The following is a 22,793-nucleotide window of genomic DNA, read 5'->3' on the forward strand; positions in this document are numbered from 1 at the left end:
TCAATACATACGGTGGTCACATATTCAGTGTAACTACTCAAATATTTATCAGCATCTCAAAATAGGAGGCAGTCTGCTCTTGTGATTACTGTAGGGGACTGAGAATTTAGGCAACTGAATCCTGATCACAATTTAGAGTCTGATCCACAGCCTACTGAAGTTAATGAGAAGACTCCACTTCAGAGGACTGTGCACTGGGACATTAGTTAGTGACCTCAGTCAGCCCCTCCTATTCTCTGCCTCTGGCACGTAATAGTCTAGTCTCCTGTGGGCTGTAATGCTTTGGTCTAATTTCGGTTGTTGGGTTTACTATGCAGGTGCTGGGTGGTGGTGTGTGATATACAGGAGGTAAAATTAGATGATCTGGTCGTCCCTTCTGGCCTTAAACTCTATAACTCAGTGTGACACCTGGAGCAAATCACTTACTACTTCTGTGCCTTGGTTTCCCAATCTGGACAAAATCAGCTTTTATGAAGTGCTTTGATATCCTTGAAAGAAAAAACCCCAAAGTATTATCTTACTATTAAGTACAGTGATACTGCTATTTCTGATCTGGTGGACTAGCAAACTAAAGATAGAGAGCAACGGAGTAACACTTGATAGCAATGCAATCTCTATGGATGAGTATGGTGCACCCTGAACTATAGCTTTCACAGATTAATTGAGTTTCCTGCCACCTACTAGGAAAACTATTTCACAAAAATTGACCATATCCCAATACTTTTACAGTGTATACTAATAATCATAACAGATAATTATAACTCTCAATGTTATTACCATCAACAGTTTAATTTAAACTGTAAATTATTGTGTTACTAGTTTCCAGTGTTGCTTTCAATTAACAGAGGAATTAGAGAAGTTAGAGCAGGAGAGGCTGGCACTAGAAGCTACCATTCAAGACAATGAATTTGAAGAAGAAAGTCATGGTATCCGTGGATTGTTTGACAAAGCCAGAAAGCTCAATATTACCAAGCATGTAACCAAAAAAGGTAAGTTTGTAAATGACATAAAAGGACCCTTAAATAACACTTTCACTGAGACACAGCTATACCTTCATTCTAGAGAAAAACTTCTAAGGTACAATGGCATCCTTTGATTTTAGCTAATGGAGCTGCCATTTAATTCAGACAACACATTAGGGAAATGTGCCAATGGAGTAGGAGAATGCTGTGGACTTGGCTTCTGGTACTATTTCCCCCCCCCCCGCGAACATAAATATATTAGTTGAGATAACTATGCAATGAGGTATATAGTGATCTCTGCTGGTACAAGATGTTACCTGATATGACAGAACTAATTTCTTCTGTCATTTTTCAGATGAAATGCATGGCTTTGTTTTTTTACTTTTAATCTAATTGATAGCATTGGGTATGGCTACTAAATGTTTGAACAAACACAGATCAACAAGTTCTTTTCTTATATGGGGTCATTTTTTCTGAAATTTTATAAAAATGTTGAACTGTGCACAGAACTCAGGGAACAATCAAACTCAAATTCTCTATTGTACTCAAAAACACGTGCAGATGAAAAATACATAATAAAAATGGCCATCGTTCTATGTTGTGGGTACACGGTCATACTAAAGGAGTGAACAAATGTATGCATAAGCACTGAAAGCAAACATACAACATGTTATGAAATGAATAAAATGGACTGTAAGTAGTATAGTGTGGTAGGATCTAGACTATTAAAATTTATATGGGATGTAAACAAACCCACATGAGAAATATAGTAAATCTACAGCAAAAGGTTTACTGAATGAAAATTCTCATTTCACAATTGTTAGGGTCTGATAATGACCCATCCAAAACCATTTTTGCATTCATAAAAATACTTTTTTGAATTTTCTACTACAGAAACTATAGTCTATCTATACACTAAACTTCCAGAGATATCAAGAAGATATCACAGACTAATAGCAGAAAATGTCATTAATTCTTTACTTGGCAGTGCTCAGTTAATTTTCCATGTTAGAATAGAATTCCCTCTCAAAGCAAATGCTACAAAATATAACGTGCTTCAACTACCCTTTTCTGTTCAGTTCAGAAAGAAAATAGAGCTGGCTGGGAATTTTGCACTGGAAAATCATTTTGACAGAAACTGCCCTTTTAAGAAAATTGAAATTTTCTGCAGGAAGGGATTTCTATTTTCTGGTCAGCTCTATTAGGAAATACATATTGCACACTTTTGCTCTGCACACTTTTCAAACAGAAATATGAAAATACATTATATTAGTAAATATCCCTGTCTTCCCATTTTGTTTATAAATATATTCTCTCTGGAGTTGTTAGAACTCCCAACATAGATGCCATACTACACAGGAAAGCTGATAATTGTTTTAGAATTATCTTGTCAAAACTCTAGGAACACTTGAAGACTGCACAAAGCATCTTCTGAACCTAATACATCAGAGCAAAACCTATAAAGAAGCCTGTCTGCTCCACTTTAAATATTGCTCTGACACTGTCTCTTTGAAATCATTGGAAGATAAATGTAATAAAGTCACTGGCTTCAAAGAATGATGGAATGGGAAAAATATTGTTAGTATATAGACAAAAATGTACATTTTTAGACAGAACCAACATAGCAACAAGAAGCAAATCATATTTTTAAATCAACACAAAGACCTTCCAGGGCATTATATATGTCCCAGGCTTACATTTTCCTCCTACTCTTAGGGCTTGTCTACATGGGGAAATTGCCCAGAAGGCCTTTAGGTCTTTGCCCCACCTCAACCTTCTCTGTATCTAGTTAGTTGTCCATGTCTCCCTTTAGCAAGCCCTATAATGTATTTTATGGAAGATTCTATATTTTGCAACACATGAATATGTCTGTGATATAAAAGGTAAAAATAATTGTTATTCCTTACATTTCAAAACAGTTCCCATCTGCCTATGTTTCAATGATACCCATTTTAGAATAGGTTATCTCATCCACAGAAACCTGCTCCCTTTTACAGCTGTTACAATTTGATGCAGTAAGGGCCTGATATCATAAAAACTAACACCAGAGCAAATTTGCTCATGCACTGCAGTTCCGGTTGGTACCTATGGTGTGTGCTGACATATTAAGGTTCAGAAGATGATTTATTTGTGCAGTAAGGGTTTTCAGGATTGAGGCCTCAGAACCATGTTACCAAGACAATCCATGTACCTCCAACAGATATAACTGAAAGCATGCATCAAAATGACTCTAAAGCAAACATCCGGTAAGCATTTACGCACATGCTGACTTTAAGTCTGAAAGTCAAAGCAAGCTCATGTGGTGACAATCAAACAGGAGTCATATCACATGTGATCCCCCTCACTGACAGAAAGCACCATACCGTGCCTTTGTGAGATACGGAACTGAACGCTTTCACTATGTCAATGAAGATGTCTCCTAATGTTTTGTGAGGTTTTCTGGCTTTACTTATGTGAATACATTTAAGCACATGCATAAATGTTTGCAGGTTTGGGGCCTGAATCATTTCAATACGTTATCTATATAATAATTAATGGTGAATAAAATACCACCTTATGCCATGATCTGAAATTAATTCATTGCTTTATAACCCCACATTTAAAAACTAGCTTATATTTTTTGTTTAATGTAAAAGATAATATAAACTATTATGAGATTAGACAAAATTTCACTAATCATTTTTGATTCCCTAAGAGACATTTCATTATTTTGTCCAAAGCGTTCCAAATCCCAAAAAGAAACAGGAAGAAGAAAAATTTCACCCAGATGATGGGTTTTTTTTCCTCCTTGTTTCCAGAAAGCAGATTTATCAGAAAGTTGCTTTGCTTCAGTTCTCAAAAGAAAAGAAGATACACAGTTTTCTTTCTCATTTCAGACAGCAGCATTAACACAATCCAGTCTATGCATGTGGGTGAATTCAATCAGAGGCTGCTAGAAGCCAGCAATCAGTTTAAAAAGAAACAAGGGAAAGGAACAATTGATGTTTGGTGGCTGTTTGATGATGGAGGTAAGAGATTGAAAAGGACACCACAGGGAGAAAGATTTTTGCGTTGCCAAATATAAATGCATACTTGGGGATTTATATAAAATGATAACACTTACATTATGTAGGTTATTTTTTACATGGCTTAAATATTTTAAGATAAATTTGTGTATGTCACTACGAAGAAAAGGAGGCGGCTTTATTTTTACCACAAGCGCTGACTTTCATTTTTCTGGGTGGGTGCTCCACCCCTGCTCTGCCACGAGGCACCGTCCCCACTTTGCCCCTTCTCCGAAGGTCCCACCCTTGCTCCGTCTCTTCCTGCCCCGCTCTGCCCCTTCCCCCAAGGCCCCACTCTTGCTCCGCCTCTTCCTTCCCCCTTCCACCCCCTCACCCCAGTGCCTCCTGCCCACACCAAACAGCTATTTTTTCCCCATGGGTGCTCCAGCACCTGAGCACTCACGGAGTCAGTGCCTATGATTTTTACCACACAAGATACTCATTTGATCTCCTTGTGATTTAATATGTTTATCCAGGTTTAACACTCCTAATTCCCTATATTCTGACTATGAGGAAAAAGTGGAAGGATTGTAAATTAAGGATCTTCACTGGAGGAAAGATCAACCGCATCGAAGATGAGAAACTAGCGTAAATTTACCTATTTTCCCCCACTACTGTTTAAAATGTTTTGATTGCTTATATTATTTGTATATAGTCTCCTCTACTAGTAACCTTAGCATTTCTGAGCAGGTCCAGCTTGCTTTATTTTGAACAGTAATAAAAGTATATTTCATATAGAGATGTCTAGCACTTGACAAGGGTCTTAGGGGTCATTAATCTTAAATATAGATGATGACTACCATAGGAAGATCACACCCCACATATTCTCTCACTAATAGGTCATGTTCCCTCCTTAGAGAATGACACTCTTTAGTCTGTAATGGGAAAATCATTGTGTTCTATAGGGTCGACATGATTTTGACTAGTTAACAAGTGAAACTGCATATGAAGCCTCCTAGATGCACATGCTATAGACCAGTGGTTTTCAAACTTTTTTTCTGGCGATCCAATTGAAGAAAATTGTTGATGTCTGTGACCCAACAGAGCTGGGGATGAGGGGTTTAGGGTGTGGGAGGGGACTCAAGGCTGCAGGGGTGAGGGCTTCAGGGTGGGGCCAGGAATTAGGGGTTCAGGGTGTGGGAGAGGGCTCTGGGTTGGTGCAGGGGGTTAGGGTGCGGGAGGGGGGTCAGGGCTCTGGGTGCAGGCTGTGGGGTGGGGCCAGGGATGAGAGGTTTGGGGTGCAGGAGGAGGCTCTGGGTTGTGGGGGGGCTCAGGGCTGGGGCAGGGGATTGGGATGTGGAGTTGGGGCGCAGGCTTACCTCCAGTGGCTCCCGTTCAGCAGTGCAGACGGGGTGCAGAGGCAGGCTTCCCGCCTGTCCTGTCACCACGGACCGCGCTGTGCCCTAGAAGTGGCCAGCAGCAGGTCCAGCTCCTAGGTGGAGGCGCGCAAGTGGCTCCATGCAGCTCTTGCCCGTAGGCACCGCCCCCCCCAGCCCGGCCAATGAGAGTGCAAAGCCGGTGCTCGGGGTGGTGGCTGTGCGCGGAGCCCCGTGCCCCCCCTGCCTAGGAGCCGGACCTGCTGCTGGCTGTTTCCGGGGTGCAGCGCGGTGTCAGAACTGGTAGGGACTACTAGTTTTTACTGGTCGGCTGCCAGGGTCCCTGGGTGCTGAGCAAGGCAGTACTGGGTCGTAACCCGAAGTTTGAAAACCACTGCTATAGACAGACAGCCCACAAAAATTTGATTAGCAAGTGCAAACTTTTAAGAGCTGAAAACCAAGTCATTTAGTTTTAAAACTTTCTAGATCTCTGAGCTATAGTCTGCTTTCCATCCATGTGCAAAACAAAGTTGCTAATGTAAGCTCATTATAATCATCATTTATATAACACCATTCTTTCCAAAGCAGCCAATTTGGAATGGAATTCAGTAACTGTTTAACACAATAGAGCATCACTAGGCAACTGGTTAGGACAGGAAGTGAAGAATAACTATCCAATTATCACTATAAGGGGAATTTAAGTAGGAAGGATATAATTGCATGAGTTGGAAATTAGCCATGACAAGGCTTCTCTGTGGTTTGGTTGCATTCTCTTATGAAGACTTGAACAGGTGACATTCCACAAGGGCATGGATGAAGTTCCATGGAATCGGGCCGTGAAACCTCTCTCCCCAGTGTGGCACTGAGCTCTGTAGATCCTACCAAGCTTCCCACACCTTGTAAAAAAGGCCACATACATATCTGTGGAGGGTATTCCAGACATTGAGTTGGTATAAACCATGCAGAATGGCTCTGTAGTTTCTCAGCTGCCTGAAAGGAAGGATTCCTTCCCCCCACGGCCATCATGCAATGTCTGGCCTAGCTACTCAGACCAGCAATTGGCTTCTGGATTTTGACTTTGCACAGAAAACAATCAATTTCATTTAGAGCTGAAGCAAGATGTTTTGGCTTCATTATGGGTATGACAGAACTTAGTAGCTTTACTAACCAATGGGCAGATTCAGGTATTTTTATTGCCACCACTGTTTCTACAAATGCCAGAACAACAATGCTCAGGCTGATCAGTGTAATCTCTGTGGTCAATAAGGTCTTCACTGACTACCATTTTATCATTGACAAGTCACCTGACCTAGTCTGTGTGGATGACTGACACTGCAGACTCAACATGAGTTTACCTCATTCTCTATACCCATACCCAGGTAAGATTAACTTGGAGACACATTGGTCATTCTATTCCTTTTGACCTTAAATACAGGGACATCATCATTTGAAACAAAATCCTTGGTTTATGCCCATTTAATCTGTGAATCCAGAGATGCAACTAACCTCAGCATCCTACTCATCTATCAAACACTAAAAGCTTTCCAAAGGAGCTGAAAGAGACATTGCCTGACATGGTGATAAAGTTTAAAAGATTTATCATCTGAGGAGACTTCAACATCAACACAGACAACACTTTTGATGCTATACCACAAACCAAACTCTCCACTTTAGCATTCTCACAGTTAATCTCTGCACCCACCTCCAGCAGCCAGCCATATCCTGGACTAGATGTAGACATAAGCTGCAAGAAATGCTCCTCCTCAATCCTGTTCAGATAACTTCCTCCTTCAAGTGGAAATAAAATCTCTCCTCTCAGGCAAGAAGAAATCACCACAATGATCTGCCCTAGGAAACTCTTGGATTCTGCCAAATTCCAAAAATTAGTTATAGAAAAGAAAGCAAGGAATCTAGAAAGTGAATCACTGCAACCACTCCCTGACTACTACTGTAGAAGTAGCCAATTTCGGAACTAAATGCAAAACCAATATCTGACTTGGCTATCCCTCAAACAGTGCACACAAATAAAATCTGTAAACTAATCAAGCTATTTCTCCTACAGGCTGGAAAGGAAGAAAGAGAGATATATACATTGTTTTTCTATTTTTAATTTTTTGGGAAGTGCTCAGATACTATAGTAGTGGGACCACATGAGTGCACAGATTGATAAAATTCCAAATACTATTTATCAAGCCTGTGGGCCAAATTCTCTCCAATCAGTACAATTGTGCTGTATTTATTCAATGCATATAAATTCTGTTGATAACTCTGACGATAGAGGTCTGTACTGTCGACTGGAAGAGAGAATTCTCTCCTATATTTCTTTGTATATGACAGATCTTTTGGAATTTAATCTTTAAAAAATTTAATCAAAGAACCAATGTTTCCTCTAAAGTGTAAACATACTTCCCTTTGTCTGCTGCCCCTGCTTTCTGCCCCTGATCTTCCGCTAAGTAACTTAGGGCTGGTCTACTCTACAAAATTAGGTCAGCTTAACTACATCGCTCCGGGCTGTGAAAAATTACATGTGAAATAATTAGTTGTAAAGCCAACCTAACCCCAGAATTCTTCCATCAACCCAGCTACCGCCTCTCGAAGAGGTTGATTTACTACAGTGACAGAAGAATCCTTTCCATCACTGTAGTAAATGTCTACCCTTCAGTGCTACAGCGGCACTGTAGCATTTCCAGTATAGCCAGACCCCTAGTTTATAGTTTATCTATAAAATTCTGTAATTGAAAACAGAAACACTAACTAAAGCATTTCAGATAAATTCACTTGTCATATAGTTAAAGTTAAAATACTAGACGATTGCTTTTGATGACTTAACTAATTTACAAGTACTCTTTGATCTGAGGTACTTAAAAATGCAGTGATGAAGTGTTCTCCTCTTTGTTTTCAGGATGACTTCACTTCTAAGCAAATTCAGAATAAAATATGCTGATATTAAGATCATTGGCAACATCAATATGAAACCCAACAAAGAGAGGTAAGAAACATTTCCAAAACCCATTATTTCACTGCAGTTCTTTATCTGGGAGTTGTTTCTTTTATACTGATTATAAAAAATTATCAAAGGATGAAAGCAAGAGCACTAAAAAAAAGTCTTTTAAAAATAACAATACAAAGGTTGGTACTACAAACGGCCCTCCACTTTATGTTGTAATGATAAGATTTTATTTTACTACAAAGACTAATTAGAGTCCCACAGTTACGAGCCACTGAATTTAACAGGGATCATTTTATAATTGCTTTTCATATCCGTTTTTGTTTCCATGGCCTTGACTTCATCATGCTATTCATCAGATTTCACTGCAGCTCTTGAAGACTCATCTTCCCCTCAGACTTTCAGAGTCCCCTGGGTTTTACCTTGCTCAGGCATTCAGTAGCTTACCATCTTTCAGGCCGAACACACACATGTCCATCCTTTCCCTAGAGAAGGACATTACCACTCTCTCCTATCACTCAAATATAATGAAGGCATAACACATATTTTTTTAAAAGCTAAGTACATTTATTCTCTAGATAAGTCAAGCGCGGACTGAAGAATGGGTAATATTCAAAAAATTCCATCTCTGAGTGCCTTGGCCAGAGATATTCTGAGAGCTATGCCAGCATTAAACAGTTTGCTGTCCCTGGCAAACTAGAACACTACCGGCCCTCACATAGGGTTACCATATTTCAACACTGTAAAAAGAGGACACTCCATGGGGGCCCCGCCCCCCCCCCCACCCCGCCCCCACCCCCATTCCAACCCCTTCCCCAAAGTCCTTGCCCCAACTCTGCCCACTCCTCTGAGCACCCCGCATTCCCCCTCCTCCCTCCCGCTCTGATCTTGGTTGGAGGTTGCTAAGTGCTTCCCTGCTCCCCCCTCGCCCTGCAGCCCCTGCACCCCCTCTTGCCCTGCAGCCTCTGTGACCCCTGCTCCCCACTCGCCCTGCAGCCGATGCAACCCCCCCACCCCTGCAGCCTCTGTGACCCCTACTCCCCACTTGCCCTGCAGCCCCTGCACCCCCCACCCCTGCAGCCTCTATGCCCCTGCCTGCCTTACTCCTTCTCACCCTGCAGCCTCTGCGCCCCCCGCCTGCCCTGCTCCCCCTGCAGCCTCTGCCTGGCGGGGGCTTCGGATGCTCAGCGGCGACCGGGGTGGTGTGGGTCCCTGCAGCCCCAGCACACACCGCACTCCCCGCCCCGCGCCGCAGCCTCCTTCCTGCCGCCGCCACGCACATTCCCCGGCCTGTCTGTCCCCACTGGAAACAGCTCCCGTGGCTCTGGGTTCCAAGCCGCGTGGGGTGACGGGGCCACAGGAAGGGTCCCCCAGTGGCCAGGGGGTCCCCGCCCGTGAGGGAAGCCCGAGCTGCTGGCTGGGCCCGGCCTCCCCATGGTCCTGCGGGCTCGGCTGAGGCGCACGGTCCGCCCGGCCTGCGGGGGCAGCAGCGGCCCCTCCACCGCCTTCTGCGGCTGCATCCCCCCCTCTCCCGCCACCCGAGCTTACTACAATGTTAATACATCCCAGAATCATGTTTGCTTTTTTTGCAACAGCATCACACTGTTGACTCATATTTAGCTTGTGGTCCACTATAACCCCTAGATCCCTTTCTGCCGTACTCCTTCCTAGACAGTCTTTTCCCATTCTGTATGTGTGAAATTGATTTTTCCTTCCTAAGTGGAGCACTTTGCATTTGTCTTTGTTAAACTTCATCCTGTTTAACTCAGACCATTTCTCCAATTTGTCCAGATCATTTTGAATTATGACCCTGTCCTCCAAAGTAGTTGCAATCCCTCCCAGTTTGGTATCATCCGCAAACTTAATAAGCGTACTTTCTATGCCAATATCTAAGTCGTTGATGAAGATATTGAACAGAGCTGGTCCCAAAACAGACCCCTGCGGTACCCCACTCGTTACGCCTTTCCAGCAGGATTGGGAACCATTAATAACAACTCTCTGAGTACAGTTATCCAGCCAGTTATGCACCCACCTTATAGTAGCCCCATCTAAATTGTATTTGCCTAGTTTATCGATAAGAATATCATGCGAGACCGTATCAAATGCCTTACTAAAGTCTAGGTATACCACATCCACCGCTTCACCCTTATCCACAAGGCTCGTTATCCTATCAAAGAAAGCTATCAGATTGGTTTGACATGATTTGTTCTTCACAAATCCATGCTGGCTGTTCCCTATCACCTTACCACCTTCCAAGTGTTTGCAGATGATTTCCTTAATTACTTGCTCCATTATCTTCCCTGGCACAGAAGTTAAACTAACTGGTCTGTAGTTTCCTGGGTTGTTTTTATTTCCCTTTTTATAGATGGGCACTATATTTGCCCTTTTCCAGTCTTCTGGAATCTCTCCCGTCTCCCATGACTTTCCAAAGATAATAGCTAGAGGCTCAGATACCTCCTCTATTAGCTCCTTGAGTATTCTAGGATGCATTTCATCAGGCCCGGGTGACTTGTAGGCATCTAACTTTTCTAAGTGATTTTTAACTTGTTCTTTTTTTAATTTTATCCGCTAAACCTACCCCCTTCCCATTAGTATTCACTATGTTAGGCATTCCTTCAGACTTCTCGGTGAAGACCGAAACAAAGAAGTCATTAAGCATCTCTGCCATTTCCAAGTTTCCTGTTACTGTTTCTCCCTCTTCACTAAGCAGTGGGCCTACCCTGTCTTTGGTCTTCCTCTTGCTTCTAATGTATTGATAAAAAGTCTTCTTGTTTCCTTTTATTCCCGTAGCTAGTTTGAGCTCATTTTGTGCCTTTGCCTTTCTAATCTTGCCCCTGCATTCCTGTGTTGTTTGCTTATATTCATCCTTTGTAATCTGTCCTAGTTTCCATTTTTTATATGACTCCTTTTTATTTTTTAGATCGTGCAAGATCTCGTGGTTAAGCCAAGGTGGTCTTTTGCCACATTTTCTATCTTTCCTAACCAGCGGAATAGCTTGCTTTTGGGCCCTTAATAGTGTCCCTTTGAAAAACTGCCAACTCTCCTCAGTTGTTTTTCCCCTCAGTCTTGATTCCCATGGGACCTTATCTATCAGCTCTCTGAGCTTCCCAAAATCTGCCTTCCTGAAATCCATTGTCTCTATTTTGCTGTTCTCCCTTCTACCCTTCCTTAGAATTGCAAACTCTATGATTTCATGATCACTTTCACCCAGGCTGCCTTCCACTTTCACATTCTCAACGAGTTCCTCCCTATTTGTTAAAATCAAGTCTAGAACAGCTTCCCCCCTAGTAGCTTTTTCAACCTTCTGAAATAAAAAGTTGTCTCCAATGCAGTCCAAGAATTTGTTGGATAGTCTGTGCCCCGCTGTGTTATTTTCCCAACATATATCCGGATAGTTGAAGTCCCCCATCACCACCAAATCTTGGGCTTTGGATGATTTTGTTAGTTGCTTGAAAAAAGCCTCATCCACCTCTTCCACCTGATTAGGTGGCCTGTAATAGACTCCTAGCATGACATCTCCCTTGTTTTTTGCCCCTTTTAGCCTAACCCAGAGACTCTCAACACTTCCGTCTCCTATGTCCATCTCTACCTCAGTCCAAGTGTGTACATTTTTAATATATAAGGCAACACCTCCTCCCTTTTTCCCCTGTCTATCCTTCCTGAGCAAGCTGTACCCATCCACACCAACATTCCAATCATGTGTATTATCCCACCAAGTTTCAGTGATGCCAACAATGTCATAGTTGTATTTATTTATTAGCACTTCCAGTTCTTCCTGCTTATTCCCCATACTTCTCGCATTTGTATATAGGCATCTAAGATACTGGTTTGATCTTTCCTCCCAGTTTTGTCCTGACTCTCCTTTCTCTCTGCCAATATAGCCCACACTCCCTCTCGTTTCCGACCCATCTCCCCGGTCTCCATGTTCCCCACTTACCTGTGGGCTTTGCTCACCTGCCCCCATCGAACCTAGTTTAAAGCCCTCCTCACTAGGTTAGCCAGTCTGTGTCCGAATAGGGTCTTTCCTATCCTCGAAAGGTGAACGCCATCTCTGCCTAGCAGTCCTTCCTCGAATAGCATCCCGTGGTCTAGGAAGCCAAAGCCCTCCTGGCGACACCATCTTCGCAGCCAGGCATTCACCTCCATGATGCATCTGTCTCTGCCTGGGCCCCTACCTTTGACAGGAAGAATTGAAGAGAATACCACCTGCGCTCCAAACTCCTTCACCCGTACTCCCAGAGCCCTGTAGTCACTCTTGATCCGCTCAGTGTCACACCGCGCAGTATCATTTGTGCCCACATGGATGAGTAGCATGGGGTAGTAGTCAGAGGGCTGGATAATCCTCGACAATGCCTCCGTAACGTCTCGGATACGGGCCCCCGGCAGGCAGCATACCTCCCGAGATGAAATGTCAGGGCGACAGATGGGCGCCTCCGTCCCCCTCAGCAGAGAGTCTCCGACCACCACTACCCTACGTTTCCTATTCGCAGTGGTGGCAGCAGACTTTCCAGCCTTAGGGGTACGAGGCTTCTCCTCCTTTACTGTAGGGAGTGATTCCTTCTTTCCTGTATCAAGAAGAGCATAACGGTTACCTATAACCATGGCAGGAGGGTTCGGAGCAAGGGTGGAGCACTGCCTGCGGCCAGAAGTAACCAGCTGCCAGTGTCCACCCTGAGCCATCTCCTCCTCCACCAGTGATGTATCAGCAGTCCTGTGTACTGGGACAGCTACTTCAGCTGTCTCCACATGGACACTGTCGAGGAATTGCTCGTGGATTCGGATGCTCCTCAACCTAGCCACCTCCTCCTGTAGCTCTCCCACCTGCTGCCTGAGAGATTCCACCAGCAGGCACCTCTCACATTGGATGGTCCCCGCAGCCTGGATATCAGTAAGTGGAAATTGCAAGTTACAGTCTTTGCAAAACCACACCAGGATCTGGGTAGAAGCATCCATGCTCAGGCGCTCTGTCTGGCTACAGGCACAGGTGGAGGAGACAGTAGCAGTGCTGGCACAGGTGTTGCGGGTCTTCCTAACCATTGTAAGCCTCCCTCTGTCAAACTCTCGTCTGCAGCCCCCTGTCAGCAGAGGCTTCTAGCTTTCAAACCTTCCTTTGAAGCTCACAGCTTCCAACTGCCAGCCACAGCACACGGTCCCCAAAAGGGTGCTGTATTGCTCCTCCTTCACCTGGAGAACTCCCTTGCGAAACTCCCTGTTAGCAGCCCCTGTTCGCAAAGCAATGAAGAGTATTATACTCTTATGGACATATAAAGTATTTACTATTTGATAACTATATTTCTGAAAAATCAGCAAAGCTATTTAAATTATTCATCCCCTTTCTGATTCCACAGTCAGTATTTTCTCCTTAATTATACCCAGAATGGTGAAGAGCATTATTCTTTTCTTCTTTCCCACGTTAACTGAGTAATGATCTTCCAGAAGTACATTTGCAAAGGAATCAAACAGAAATACATTTGGCATTTACATGAGCAAATGCATTTGAAAGCTCAGCATTATTTATAACTTAGAATAAATGCATATCATGACTGGACACCTGCAATAGTGCCATATTTCTTCCTGAACCTGTGTGCATATCCCCTTGATTTTATTAAGAGATGTGCACATGGATTACAGGCAGGATTAAGCTCTGAAATTGCTGCTGAAAATGATAAAATTATCTATATAGATCAGCCTCCAAGTACAGTAGTATCAAAATAACTCACAGTTGTTTATGAATATATTTTTCCAACTCCCCTGCAAGATAGGAGGTATTATTAACCCTATTTTACATATGGGAACTGAGGCACAGAGAAATTGAGGTATGTTCAAAGTCACACAGGAAATCTATAGCAGAGTTGGGAACTGAACCCAGATCCCTCAGTCCCACTCCAGAGCCTTAGCCGTAAAACTTCTTTCCTCCTGTCATTAGGGTAAATGTACACAGACGAGGGTAAACGTACACAGACTAGCTATTAATTTAATTAAAGCTGTATACTGATCATTCAGGTGACTTCTAACACTTCAAAACTCTGAAAAATGTGTATGCGTGTTCAGTGGTGGCATAATGTCCTGCATTCTTTATTAAACGTAGACCTTGTCTACACTAGAACTTACTTCGGTATAACTTACGTCACTCAGGGCTGTGAATAATCCACACCTCTGAGCAATGTAAGTTATACCAACCTAAGCAATGGTGTAGATAGGAGAGCTTCTCCTGTTGACATAGCTATAGCCTCTTGTGGGAGATGGCATAATTAAGCCGAAGGGAGAGCTTGCTCCTGTCAGCTTAGAGCATCTTCACCAGAAGCGCTATGGCAGTGCAGCTGCATTGGAGCAGCTGCGCTGCTATAGTGCTTCTAGTGTAGATGCAGCCTTAGTAACTAATACTTTCCAGTTTGGGCTTACAATGAAAACATTTCAGCATCTTAAATAGGCTATGTTACAAGGACACCAACGCTTGCTGTAAATTCATTGTAGAGATAGTGGGCCAAAAGTAGCTCTTGGTTATACCCATATAAACTCATTTTAGTGGGGTTGCACAGATGTATCTAAGGGCACAATTTGGCCCCAAATGTTTAAAGATGTTGCATGTCATTCAGCTGCAATTCTGCAGTCAGTAGGGACCTGCCTTACCTAAATCATCTGTGAAATAATGAGTTAGTACCCTGCTGGGAGGCCTCTTTCATAATTCTTGTTTCAGCTGGAAATTCTTTGAAGAGATGATTGAACCATATCGCCTCCATGAAAGCTGCAAAGATTTAACAACTGCTGAGAAATTAAAAAGAGAGACTCCATGGAAAATTACAGATGCAGAGCTGGAAGCATTCAAGGAGAAGGTAAATCTTTATTATATATTGCTGGCTAGCTAGCTAAAGAAACTAGGGAACAAATCTGAAATATCAGCGAAGAATTTGATATATATGTTAACTATGTGTCAGCATTTGATTTTTTAAGAATTGGGTTTGTATTGTACATACCATAAGAAAAGTTATTTTTCCTTTGTACAAAGATCCGGAAAAGACTATTTAGAGTACTCAGTGTGGCTTTAAACGTTTACTTCTGCAGCTATACACTCATTCAGGGAAGGCCAAAAGCAGGATTGCTACATGAAGCAAAAGTATGGAGGTTTGTAGCTACGAGGGCAGGCTGAAGAGAGGAGGCCTATATATTTAGAGGAGAGGAAAGAACTTATTGAAGTATTTAGAGAAGGACCTAAGCTGGAACTTTAGATCTAAACACCCCTAAACTTGGGAAACTTTATTATCCAAATCCAGACTTTGTGGCTTGGGCTCTTAGTTATTAACATAAGACAAAAATGATTGAATAAAAACCTATTTGAACCAATAAGCAATATGAAACTGCAGGGCCACTCATAGAAATAAGAACGGCAACAACAAAGTTTAGGTTTACTGCATGAAGTTTTTTTCCCCCCTCATCCTCAGGGGTTAATCAAAAATTGAAATTCTCTGACCAAGATTAGAACCAGGATTAAAATCAGAAAGGAAAATAATAGTAGTTATTCAGATACCAGTGGCACTTTAAGGTATCATACATGGGATTAAATGCTTAACTAAATTATGGTGATTCTTATTCATTATACACAGGATTAAATTGAGGGCAAGATTTCAAATTGAGACGGAATATTCCTTAAAAGCAGACTGATATGAACCAGTTTATTTATTTTTCCTTTCTCTAGAGAATTGGACAGGTGTATTAGGATGAGGAGGATATATCAAACTCCTTGAAGGTGAAATTCACACCTGTAGAGATGTCCCAACTTAAAACCTATTAGGCGTTAGGCACCAATTGACATTAGTCTTTCCTGTTCTTTTCTTCTCTATTATGTGTGTTGTGTTTTGGAAGCCTTTGGAAACTCAGTCTGACTTTGATATAATCCTGGTTGAACCTCAATATAGCATTCATGAATGCAAGTGGTTATAGTCCATAAAAAATACATGAAACAACTATAATATTTTTACTTTTTATATATTATGATCAGTGCCCTAGAAAGTTTTAGTAAAATGAATAACCTCCACTAGGTTGCAAGGTGGCTTATTTATTTATACAATAATTTTTCACACAATGCACAGTCAACCTGTGGAACTCCTTGCCAGAGGATGTTCTGAAGGCCAAGATTATAACAGGGTTCAAAAAAGAACTAGATAAATTCATCAAGGATAGGTCCAGCAATGGCTATTAGCCAGGATGGGCAGGGATGGTATCCCTAGCCTCTGTTTGCCCGAAGTTGGGAATGGGCAACAAGGAATGGATCTGTTCATTCCCTCTGGGGCACTTAGCATTGGCTACTGTCAGAAGACAGGATACTGAGCTAGATGGATTTTTGGTCTGATCCAGTATGGCCGTTCTTAAGTTCTTATATGTTCTTATTTTTATACCCATTAAGATGGCACCTGACAAATTAAATGTAGAAACAAATTAAACTGCAACTACAGACAGCAGTTTCCCCAAATAGCCATAATAAGTAATCTACTGCCATAATCCAAAATCAAAGAAATATATGACAGCCATAATCCATAGTCAAATATTTGACCAAAATAACCCGTGGCTTCTCAAGCTCTGGTATGTTACCACTGTGACATACAAGGATACAATCCAGACTAATGAGCACCTGTGTCTCCCCTGCCCTGCAACCCTGGATGCCTTGCTGAAGGAGTTCCCACCTGGGCTGCTCACAAACAGCCTGCCAGCATGCAAGCCACGCCCTGAGTGTCTGTGTGCAACTGCAGCCTGTCATCCACAGTTGGGTTACTCTCTGGCTCTCCCCAGCCTTGGTTATACTGCAGGGTGACTCCAACACCCCCCCCAGTCTTAGATTCCCCCCAGAAATGTATGTCCTATATTGTCCAGCTGCCTCCTGGAGAATACAAGTTATATTAAGTCTGTTATTTCTTTAATAGAAATAATATGCAGACAACTTGCCACCCCAATGGAGTTTCCCAGATACTTCAATTTAAACACAATGGATTAGATAAAACAATAAAATAAGTTCATTAACTACAAAGAGATACATTTTAAGTGAATGCAAGTAATGAGGCATAAACATCAGAACTGGTTACAAGAGAAATAAAGATAAAACACTACTGGTGCCTAATTTAACAAACTATTTTAAATTCAAAGCAAAATTTTCTCACCACATGCTTTCAGCAGTTGTACTGACCAAGCATCTTAAATCAGGATCCCTTCTCTCAGAGTCCAACAAAGGCTTCCTCTGTTGCTTCAGGTGCAGTGAATGTGATGGGCAGGGAGAGAGAGAGGTGTCTGTTGGGGCATTTGTCCCTCCTATTTATAGTTTCAGTCCCCTTCTTGAAAAACATTTCCAGCTGGGTAACAGTGACAAAAAGTCTATGTGGAAGGATGTTCCCTGCTTTTTCCTCATCTGATTGAGCTTCTTTTGTTTCCCTTCCTGCTTGATGACTCTGTTTACTGCTTAAATGCAAATTAAGCAGAGCACCCATTCCTTTGTTTAAGACAGACCTGTTTGCCAACCTCAGTTTGGAACATGTGTTGATAACACCATACAGTGGAATCTTATAATTTCACATGCAATGTTGCCACACATATTTTATCAGGATGATACTGATCAGCAAATGATGAGTTTTTGAAAGATACCTTAGGAGGCATACTTTGTACAAAGATTATTACAATAGTGTGTAGGGTGTGAATACAGGGGGTACATTTTGTCTCAAACACATAGAGTAATTTCCACACCCAGGAAACTGTATTGTCTAATGGAATCTAATTTTTCCCCCCAGAGTTACCGTCAGGTCCGTTTGAATGAACTCTTACAGGAACACTCTAGGGCTGCTAATCTCATTGTCCTGTAAGTTGCACAATTTTAACTCAGAAAATGAGTAAGTTAACCTGTATATAGGTTTTTTTTTTTTTGGATACAAGCAACAGAAAGATGTATGTTAATTCACTCAGAGTGAAATTCACTTCTGTCCAGAGGTCCAGCACAAGGGCTATGTATCATTTAAGTCTCTTTTAAGCTTATTTTGAGGACTTTTGTGGGACTTAAGCAGCGCACAAGCCTCATGCTGGTTCTCCAGACGAAGCTGAAGCTCACTCTTAGTTAACAGTTCTTTGCATCTTAAAATGAGGTTCTACTCTGAAAAAGAATTATATGAAAATGGCATCTTCCTACCCAACAAATTTACTCTCTGCATATGCATAGTTGTATCTGCTTACTATCGTGGCAAAAATAATTCTTCTTACTATTGTTAACATTGCAAAGTCAACTGATATCAGAGAGAGAGAATTCTTCTTTTGATTTATGCATCATAACCAGAATTGTTAGCTAGGTTCAAATTGCAGAACCAATCTGTTTTTCCCAGGGAAAACCCAGTGAGAACAATGGAATTTACTCCTGAGGGCATTCTGCGCCTAAAAATTAAAAATTCTGAGCACAATATTTTAAAATTCTGCAAATTTTATTTGCCAAATAAATATGGAGGCTCCAGAATGGCATTGGGGAGCACTGGCCACTGGCTACTCAGAGGTGGGAAATCACTGTGCAGCTCCCCCACCCCAGACACGGACCCAGTGGTGAGGCTGCACCCAACCCTGACACAGAGCAAGGACTGGGCCTGCCCCAGAAACACCTCTCCTCCATGCCAGGTGTACCAGACGTGGGCAGGGAGGCTCAGCAAGGCAGGATCCAAGTGTGGAGGGGCTTAGTGTGGGGGGATTCAGGTGTGGGTTGAGAGGGTTCTGTGGGGGCAATCTGGGTGTGGGCGGCTCACTGGGAGATCTGGGTGGGGGGGATCTGGGTGCACATGGGGCTTCTTGTGGGGTTCTGGGTGCAATGATAATGGGACTCTGCAGAGAGGTCCAGGTGAAGGTGGTTGGAGCTCAGTAGGGGGGGTCTGGATGTGGGAGGGGGATAGACCTTGGCAGGGGTCTGGGTGTGGAGGACACGGTGGGGGGGTCCAGATGCTGGGGAATGGGACTCAGTGGGGTGGGGATCCAGGTGCGGCTGATTGGGGCTCAGTGGGGTGGGGATCTGGGTGCGGGTGGCTTGTCGGGGTGGTCCAGGTGCAGGGGGAGTGGGGCTCATCATGGGGGGTTCTGAGTGCAGGGGGGAGGTGAGGATTGGCGAGAGGGTCTGGATATGAGGGGGTTCTGGATGCACAGGGGTTGGGTGGATGGGGGAGCAGCTCCCTGTACAGGGATCCTTCCCCTGCAGCTGAAGAGTGATGGGTACAGGAGGCAGGAGTGGCGGGAGAGTTTGCAGAGCTTCCTGCAGCTGGGGGAGAAATCTCGGGGTGGGTCTGACCCAGCCCCAGATGCTGTGCAAGGGAAGAGGAAGTCCTGTCCTCTCCAGCCCAGCCAGGACTAGCAGCTGATCCCGGCGCAGGATAGGGAGCCAGGTCTTCCCCAGTCCCGCCCCCTGCACCACAGTGATTTACCTTTCTGCCGCTCTTGTGGCTTCCCCGTCAGAAGGTCATATTTCTGCGGGGAAGCAAAGAAATCTGCAGGGGACATAAATTTTGCATGTGTGCACTGGCACAGAATTCCCCCAGAGAAGGAATTGCCAAGATTTTACTTGGGGTATAATTTGGATTGAAGAATCTTTAGGTGAGGATCTAAGAATCAGAAATATGTACTTTTAGGGTCCAGATTGATGATTGTGCAGGCATGGCAATTAGAAAATATGCTTACTTGTGAACTTGACAAACAGAATAACCAATACACATGGAACCACGAAGCTATTTTTAAGGGAGCCACTTTTTAGAGCAGAACCACACTTTAAGTGCTTGAATAAGCTTCAGTTACTGTTTTGTTTTGATAAGCCTCTGTGAGTCTGCTACTAACACAATCTCCTGGAGGCAGAAACTGCATTTGCAGTATACAGGTATATGGAAAATTACTCTGTACTGTAACAACCCAGATCTCTCAGGAATAAACTATCATAAAATAATTTAGAGCAGACCTTGATTGATACAAAGCAGATGGAATATATGACTTATCAGTTTTATATTTTTTTCTCCTCTGATTCTTATCAAGCTAGACATATAACTAATTTGTGATTTCTATTACCCCAATCCTGCAAACACTTAACTTTATATGCTTAACTTTACTATCATGAGCATTGATTTCATTGGGATTACACACATTAGTAAAACTAAATACATATGTAAGTGATTCAGGATCAGGGCCTAAGAGAAACCCCATATATTATAAGATTAACATTTTGAATGTTCATGCTTAGGCTGTATGGTTGTTTTAAGTAGATTGGTTATAGTTTTCTACTCAAGACAGTATTTATTGAAAAGCATATTATCAGGGTTACCCTATATTTATAAAATTAATGTTACTCCTCTTTTTACTTCAACAGGAGCTTGCCAGTGGCAAGAAAAGGAGTAGTGTCTGATCATCTGTATATGGCTTGGTTAGAAATTCTCTCAAAGAACCTGCCTCCAATCTTATTGGTCAGGGGCAACCACAAAAATGTACTAACTTTTTACTCCTAGAAAAATATAAATACCTAGAATACAGTATGTTTGATTTCAACACAGGTATTTTTAAAGATGAAGCCATACTAAAGAGACACTATTGAATAGTTTAGACACAGAATTTTACTTATTGATGGAGAATGTCCTCCAAATCATAAATATCCTGTTTTAAAAAAACAACTATGTGCCACATATCTGTCACCAAAAATTTGAAAAGCTACTATTTATATAGAATCTAAAATGCTTTGGGCTTTGTTACTGAAGAGACAATTAACAGGAGGGGCAGAAATTATTTAAACAAACACTACTTTCAGAACTGTGCTGACATCGCTGCTGATTCCTATACATGAAGAATGACAATAACATCAACCCATATTGACAATATCTCTAAAGTTTCACTGCATTTGACTAAAAATGATAATTTAATGTAATATAGATATATACCTTAAAATAGTCTGTTTAAGCTGCCTTTCCCAATTATATCATTTCTCAAATTACTGACTATATAAAAATGTACTACGTCCAACACATATGCTGTCTCTTTGAATGTATGCATCTATCTTAGACACCTACCAAATATATTTGCCAGTTACTCATAAGACATTATTTGCAAACAGTTTCTAACCAACTAACTGCCAAACAGAAAAGTTAGATTTATGGAAAATTAGTTTCTAAATTATAATAGCTGATCATGAATTTTAAAACTATTGTATGGAACCAAATTAAATGTATAATTGCAATAATCACATATGGTTATGAAATAGATTTCAAAGTGAAATTAATGAAATACTAACGTAACATTCTGTTAAGATTTGTTATGAACATTGTGGTTTTCCCAAATGTATACTCTCATACGATTTAGAGGATCACATTTTATACTGATTTGGTAAATTGCAAAACAACTTATAATAAAATAAACATAACATTTACTCTTTAGTTGAATGTCTTAATTTTCCTGCTCAAAAGAGATTATTCCTTTAATTGCTAGGCTTTCTAAAGAACATCTGTTAAACATTTTAACCTGAAATAAATAATTGAAGTCCACTAAACTATCTGTGTGTTATGTTCTTTTTATAGTATATTCTGGAATATTACAGTACTATATGATCTCATGCATTATCATTAAAAATAAGCTATTTTATTTCCATTAGAGAGAGAATATATGTATAATTAATATTTAAACTACAAATTGCTAAAAGGTATAGTTAAACAAATGACCCCAAACCCCTTATCACACATCCTTGCACTGTGTCTTTTCATTGTAAAGAAAAGGAGCTACCTGCATCTGCCCTACACTCAAACACTTAGCCTACTCTGCTGACAGAATACCACACTTGTGAAATTTAACAATCACTTCCCACTTTAAAGCAGCGCATGAGTATGGGCATATTGAGGCATCACTCAAAGAGGGCAGAGTTAAGGTTACATGGACATACACCTTAGCTCTGTAGTTCCTCATTTTCTAAAGTCTGAGTTTTCTGAACTTGACATTCTGAAAGGGCACAAGCTACTGCTGGGCAACCTTAACTCTGCATTAATGAAGGTATTGCCATTTAATTTCCTTGTTTTTTAAACAGAAAAGGAAATGTTTGTTCGTAGGAGTTAGTGCTCATTTAGGCATTTGTAATTCTCACCTTGGTTTGCAGCTGATATGCTACTGTGGTTACGTAATAATCAAAAGACCTAGCTTTTATATAGTGCTTTTCATCAGTAGATCTCAAAGAATGTTACAGATGGGAAACTGAGGCATAGCAAGTCACCCAAGGTCACCCAGCAAGCCAGAGGCAGAGGTAAGAATAGTTCCAGACCAGTGGTCTTTGCCCTTGGCCACATGGTTGCTATGTGATTCTTAAGTGCTGCTCCTGTACATTTTGTTACAGTGGACTGGGGATCATGGTCATACTTTGAAATGTTTGCAATGTGTATCTGCTAACAGGACCGGAGAGAGAAATTTCATCCATGGTCTATGTCCCAGCTTCCGCCCCCAGGAATCGGGCCCCGCTTGGGCTGGGGTCACGGGGTTTGGGTCCTGGCCGGAGCCGCTGGGGCCG

The 22,793-nt window shown here is 42.0% G+C and overlaps 1 protein-coding gene across 2 annotated transcripts in view; it reads left to right on the forward strand.

The window, feature by feature from the left end:
- The window catches only part of SLC12A1 (solute carrier family 12 member 1), a 66,617-nt gene extending 44,836 nt beyond the window's left edge, over positions 1 to 21,781 (forward strand). For both annotated transcript variants that reach the window (XM_034784725.1, XM_034784726.1), the window contains exons 20-26: positions 846 to 989; positions 3,839 to 3,970; positions 4,483 to 4,594; positions 8,225 to 8,311; positions 14,967 to 15,102; positions 18,040 to 18,107; positions 20,625 to 21,781. In XM_034784725.1, coding sequence (XP_034640616.1) covers positions 846 to 989; positions 3,839 to 3,970; positions 4,483 to 4,594; positions 8,225 to 8,311; positions 14,967 to 15,102; positions 18,040 to 18,107; positions 20,625 to 20,760 — 815 coding nt within the window. In that variant the 3' untranslated portion in view covers positions 20,761 to 21,781. The remainder of the gene's footprint in view (positions 1 to 845; positions 990 to 3,838; positions 3,971 to 4,482; positions 4,595 to 8,224; positions 8,312 to 14,966; positions 15,103 to 18,039; positions 18,108 to 20,624) is intronic.
- The last annotated feature ends 1,012 nt before the right edge of the window (positions 21,782 to 22,793 follow it).

The sequence above is a fragment of the Trachemys scripta genome, chromosome 10, assembly GCF_013100865.1.
Source record: "Trachemys scripta elegans isolate TJP31775 chromosome 10, CAS_Tse_1.0, whole genome shotgun sequence".
Classification (NCBI taxonomy): domain Eukaryota; kingdom Metazoa; phylum Chordata; order Testudines; family Emydidae; genus Trachemys; species Trachemys scripta.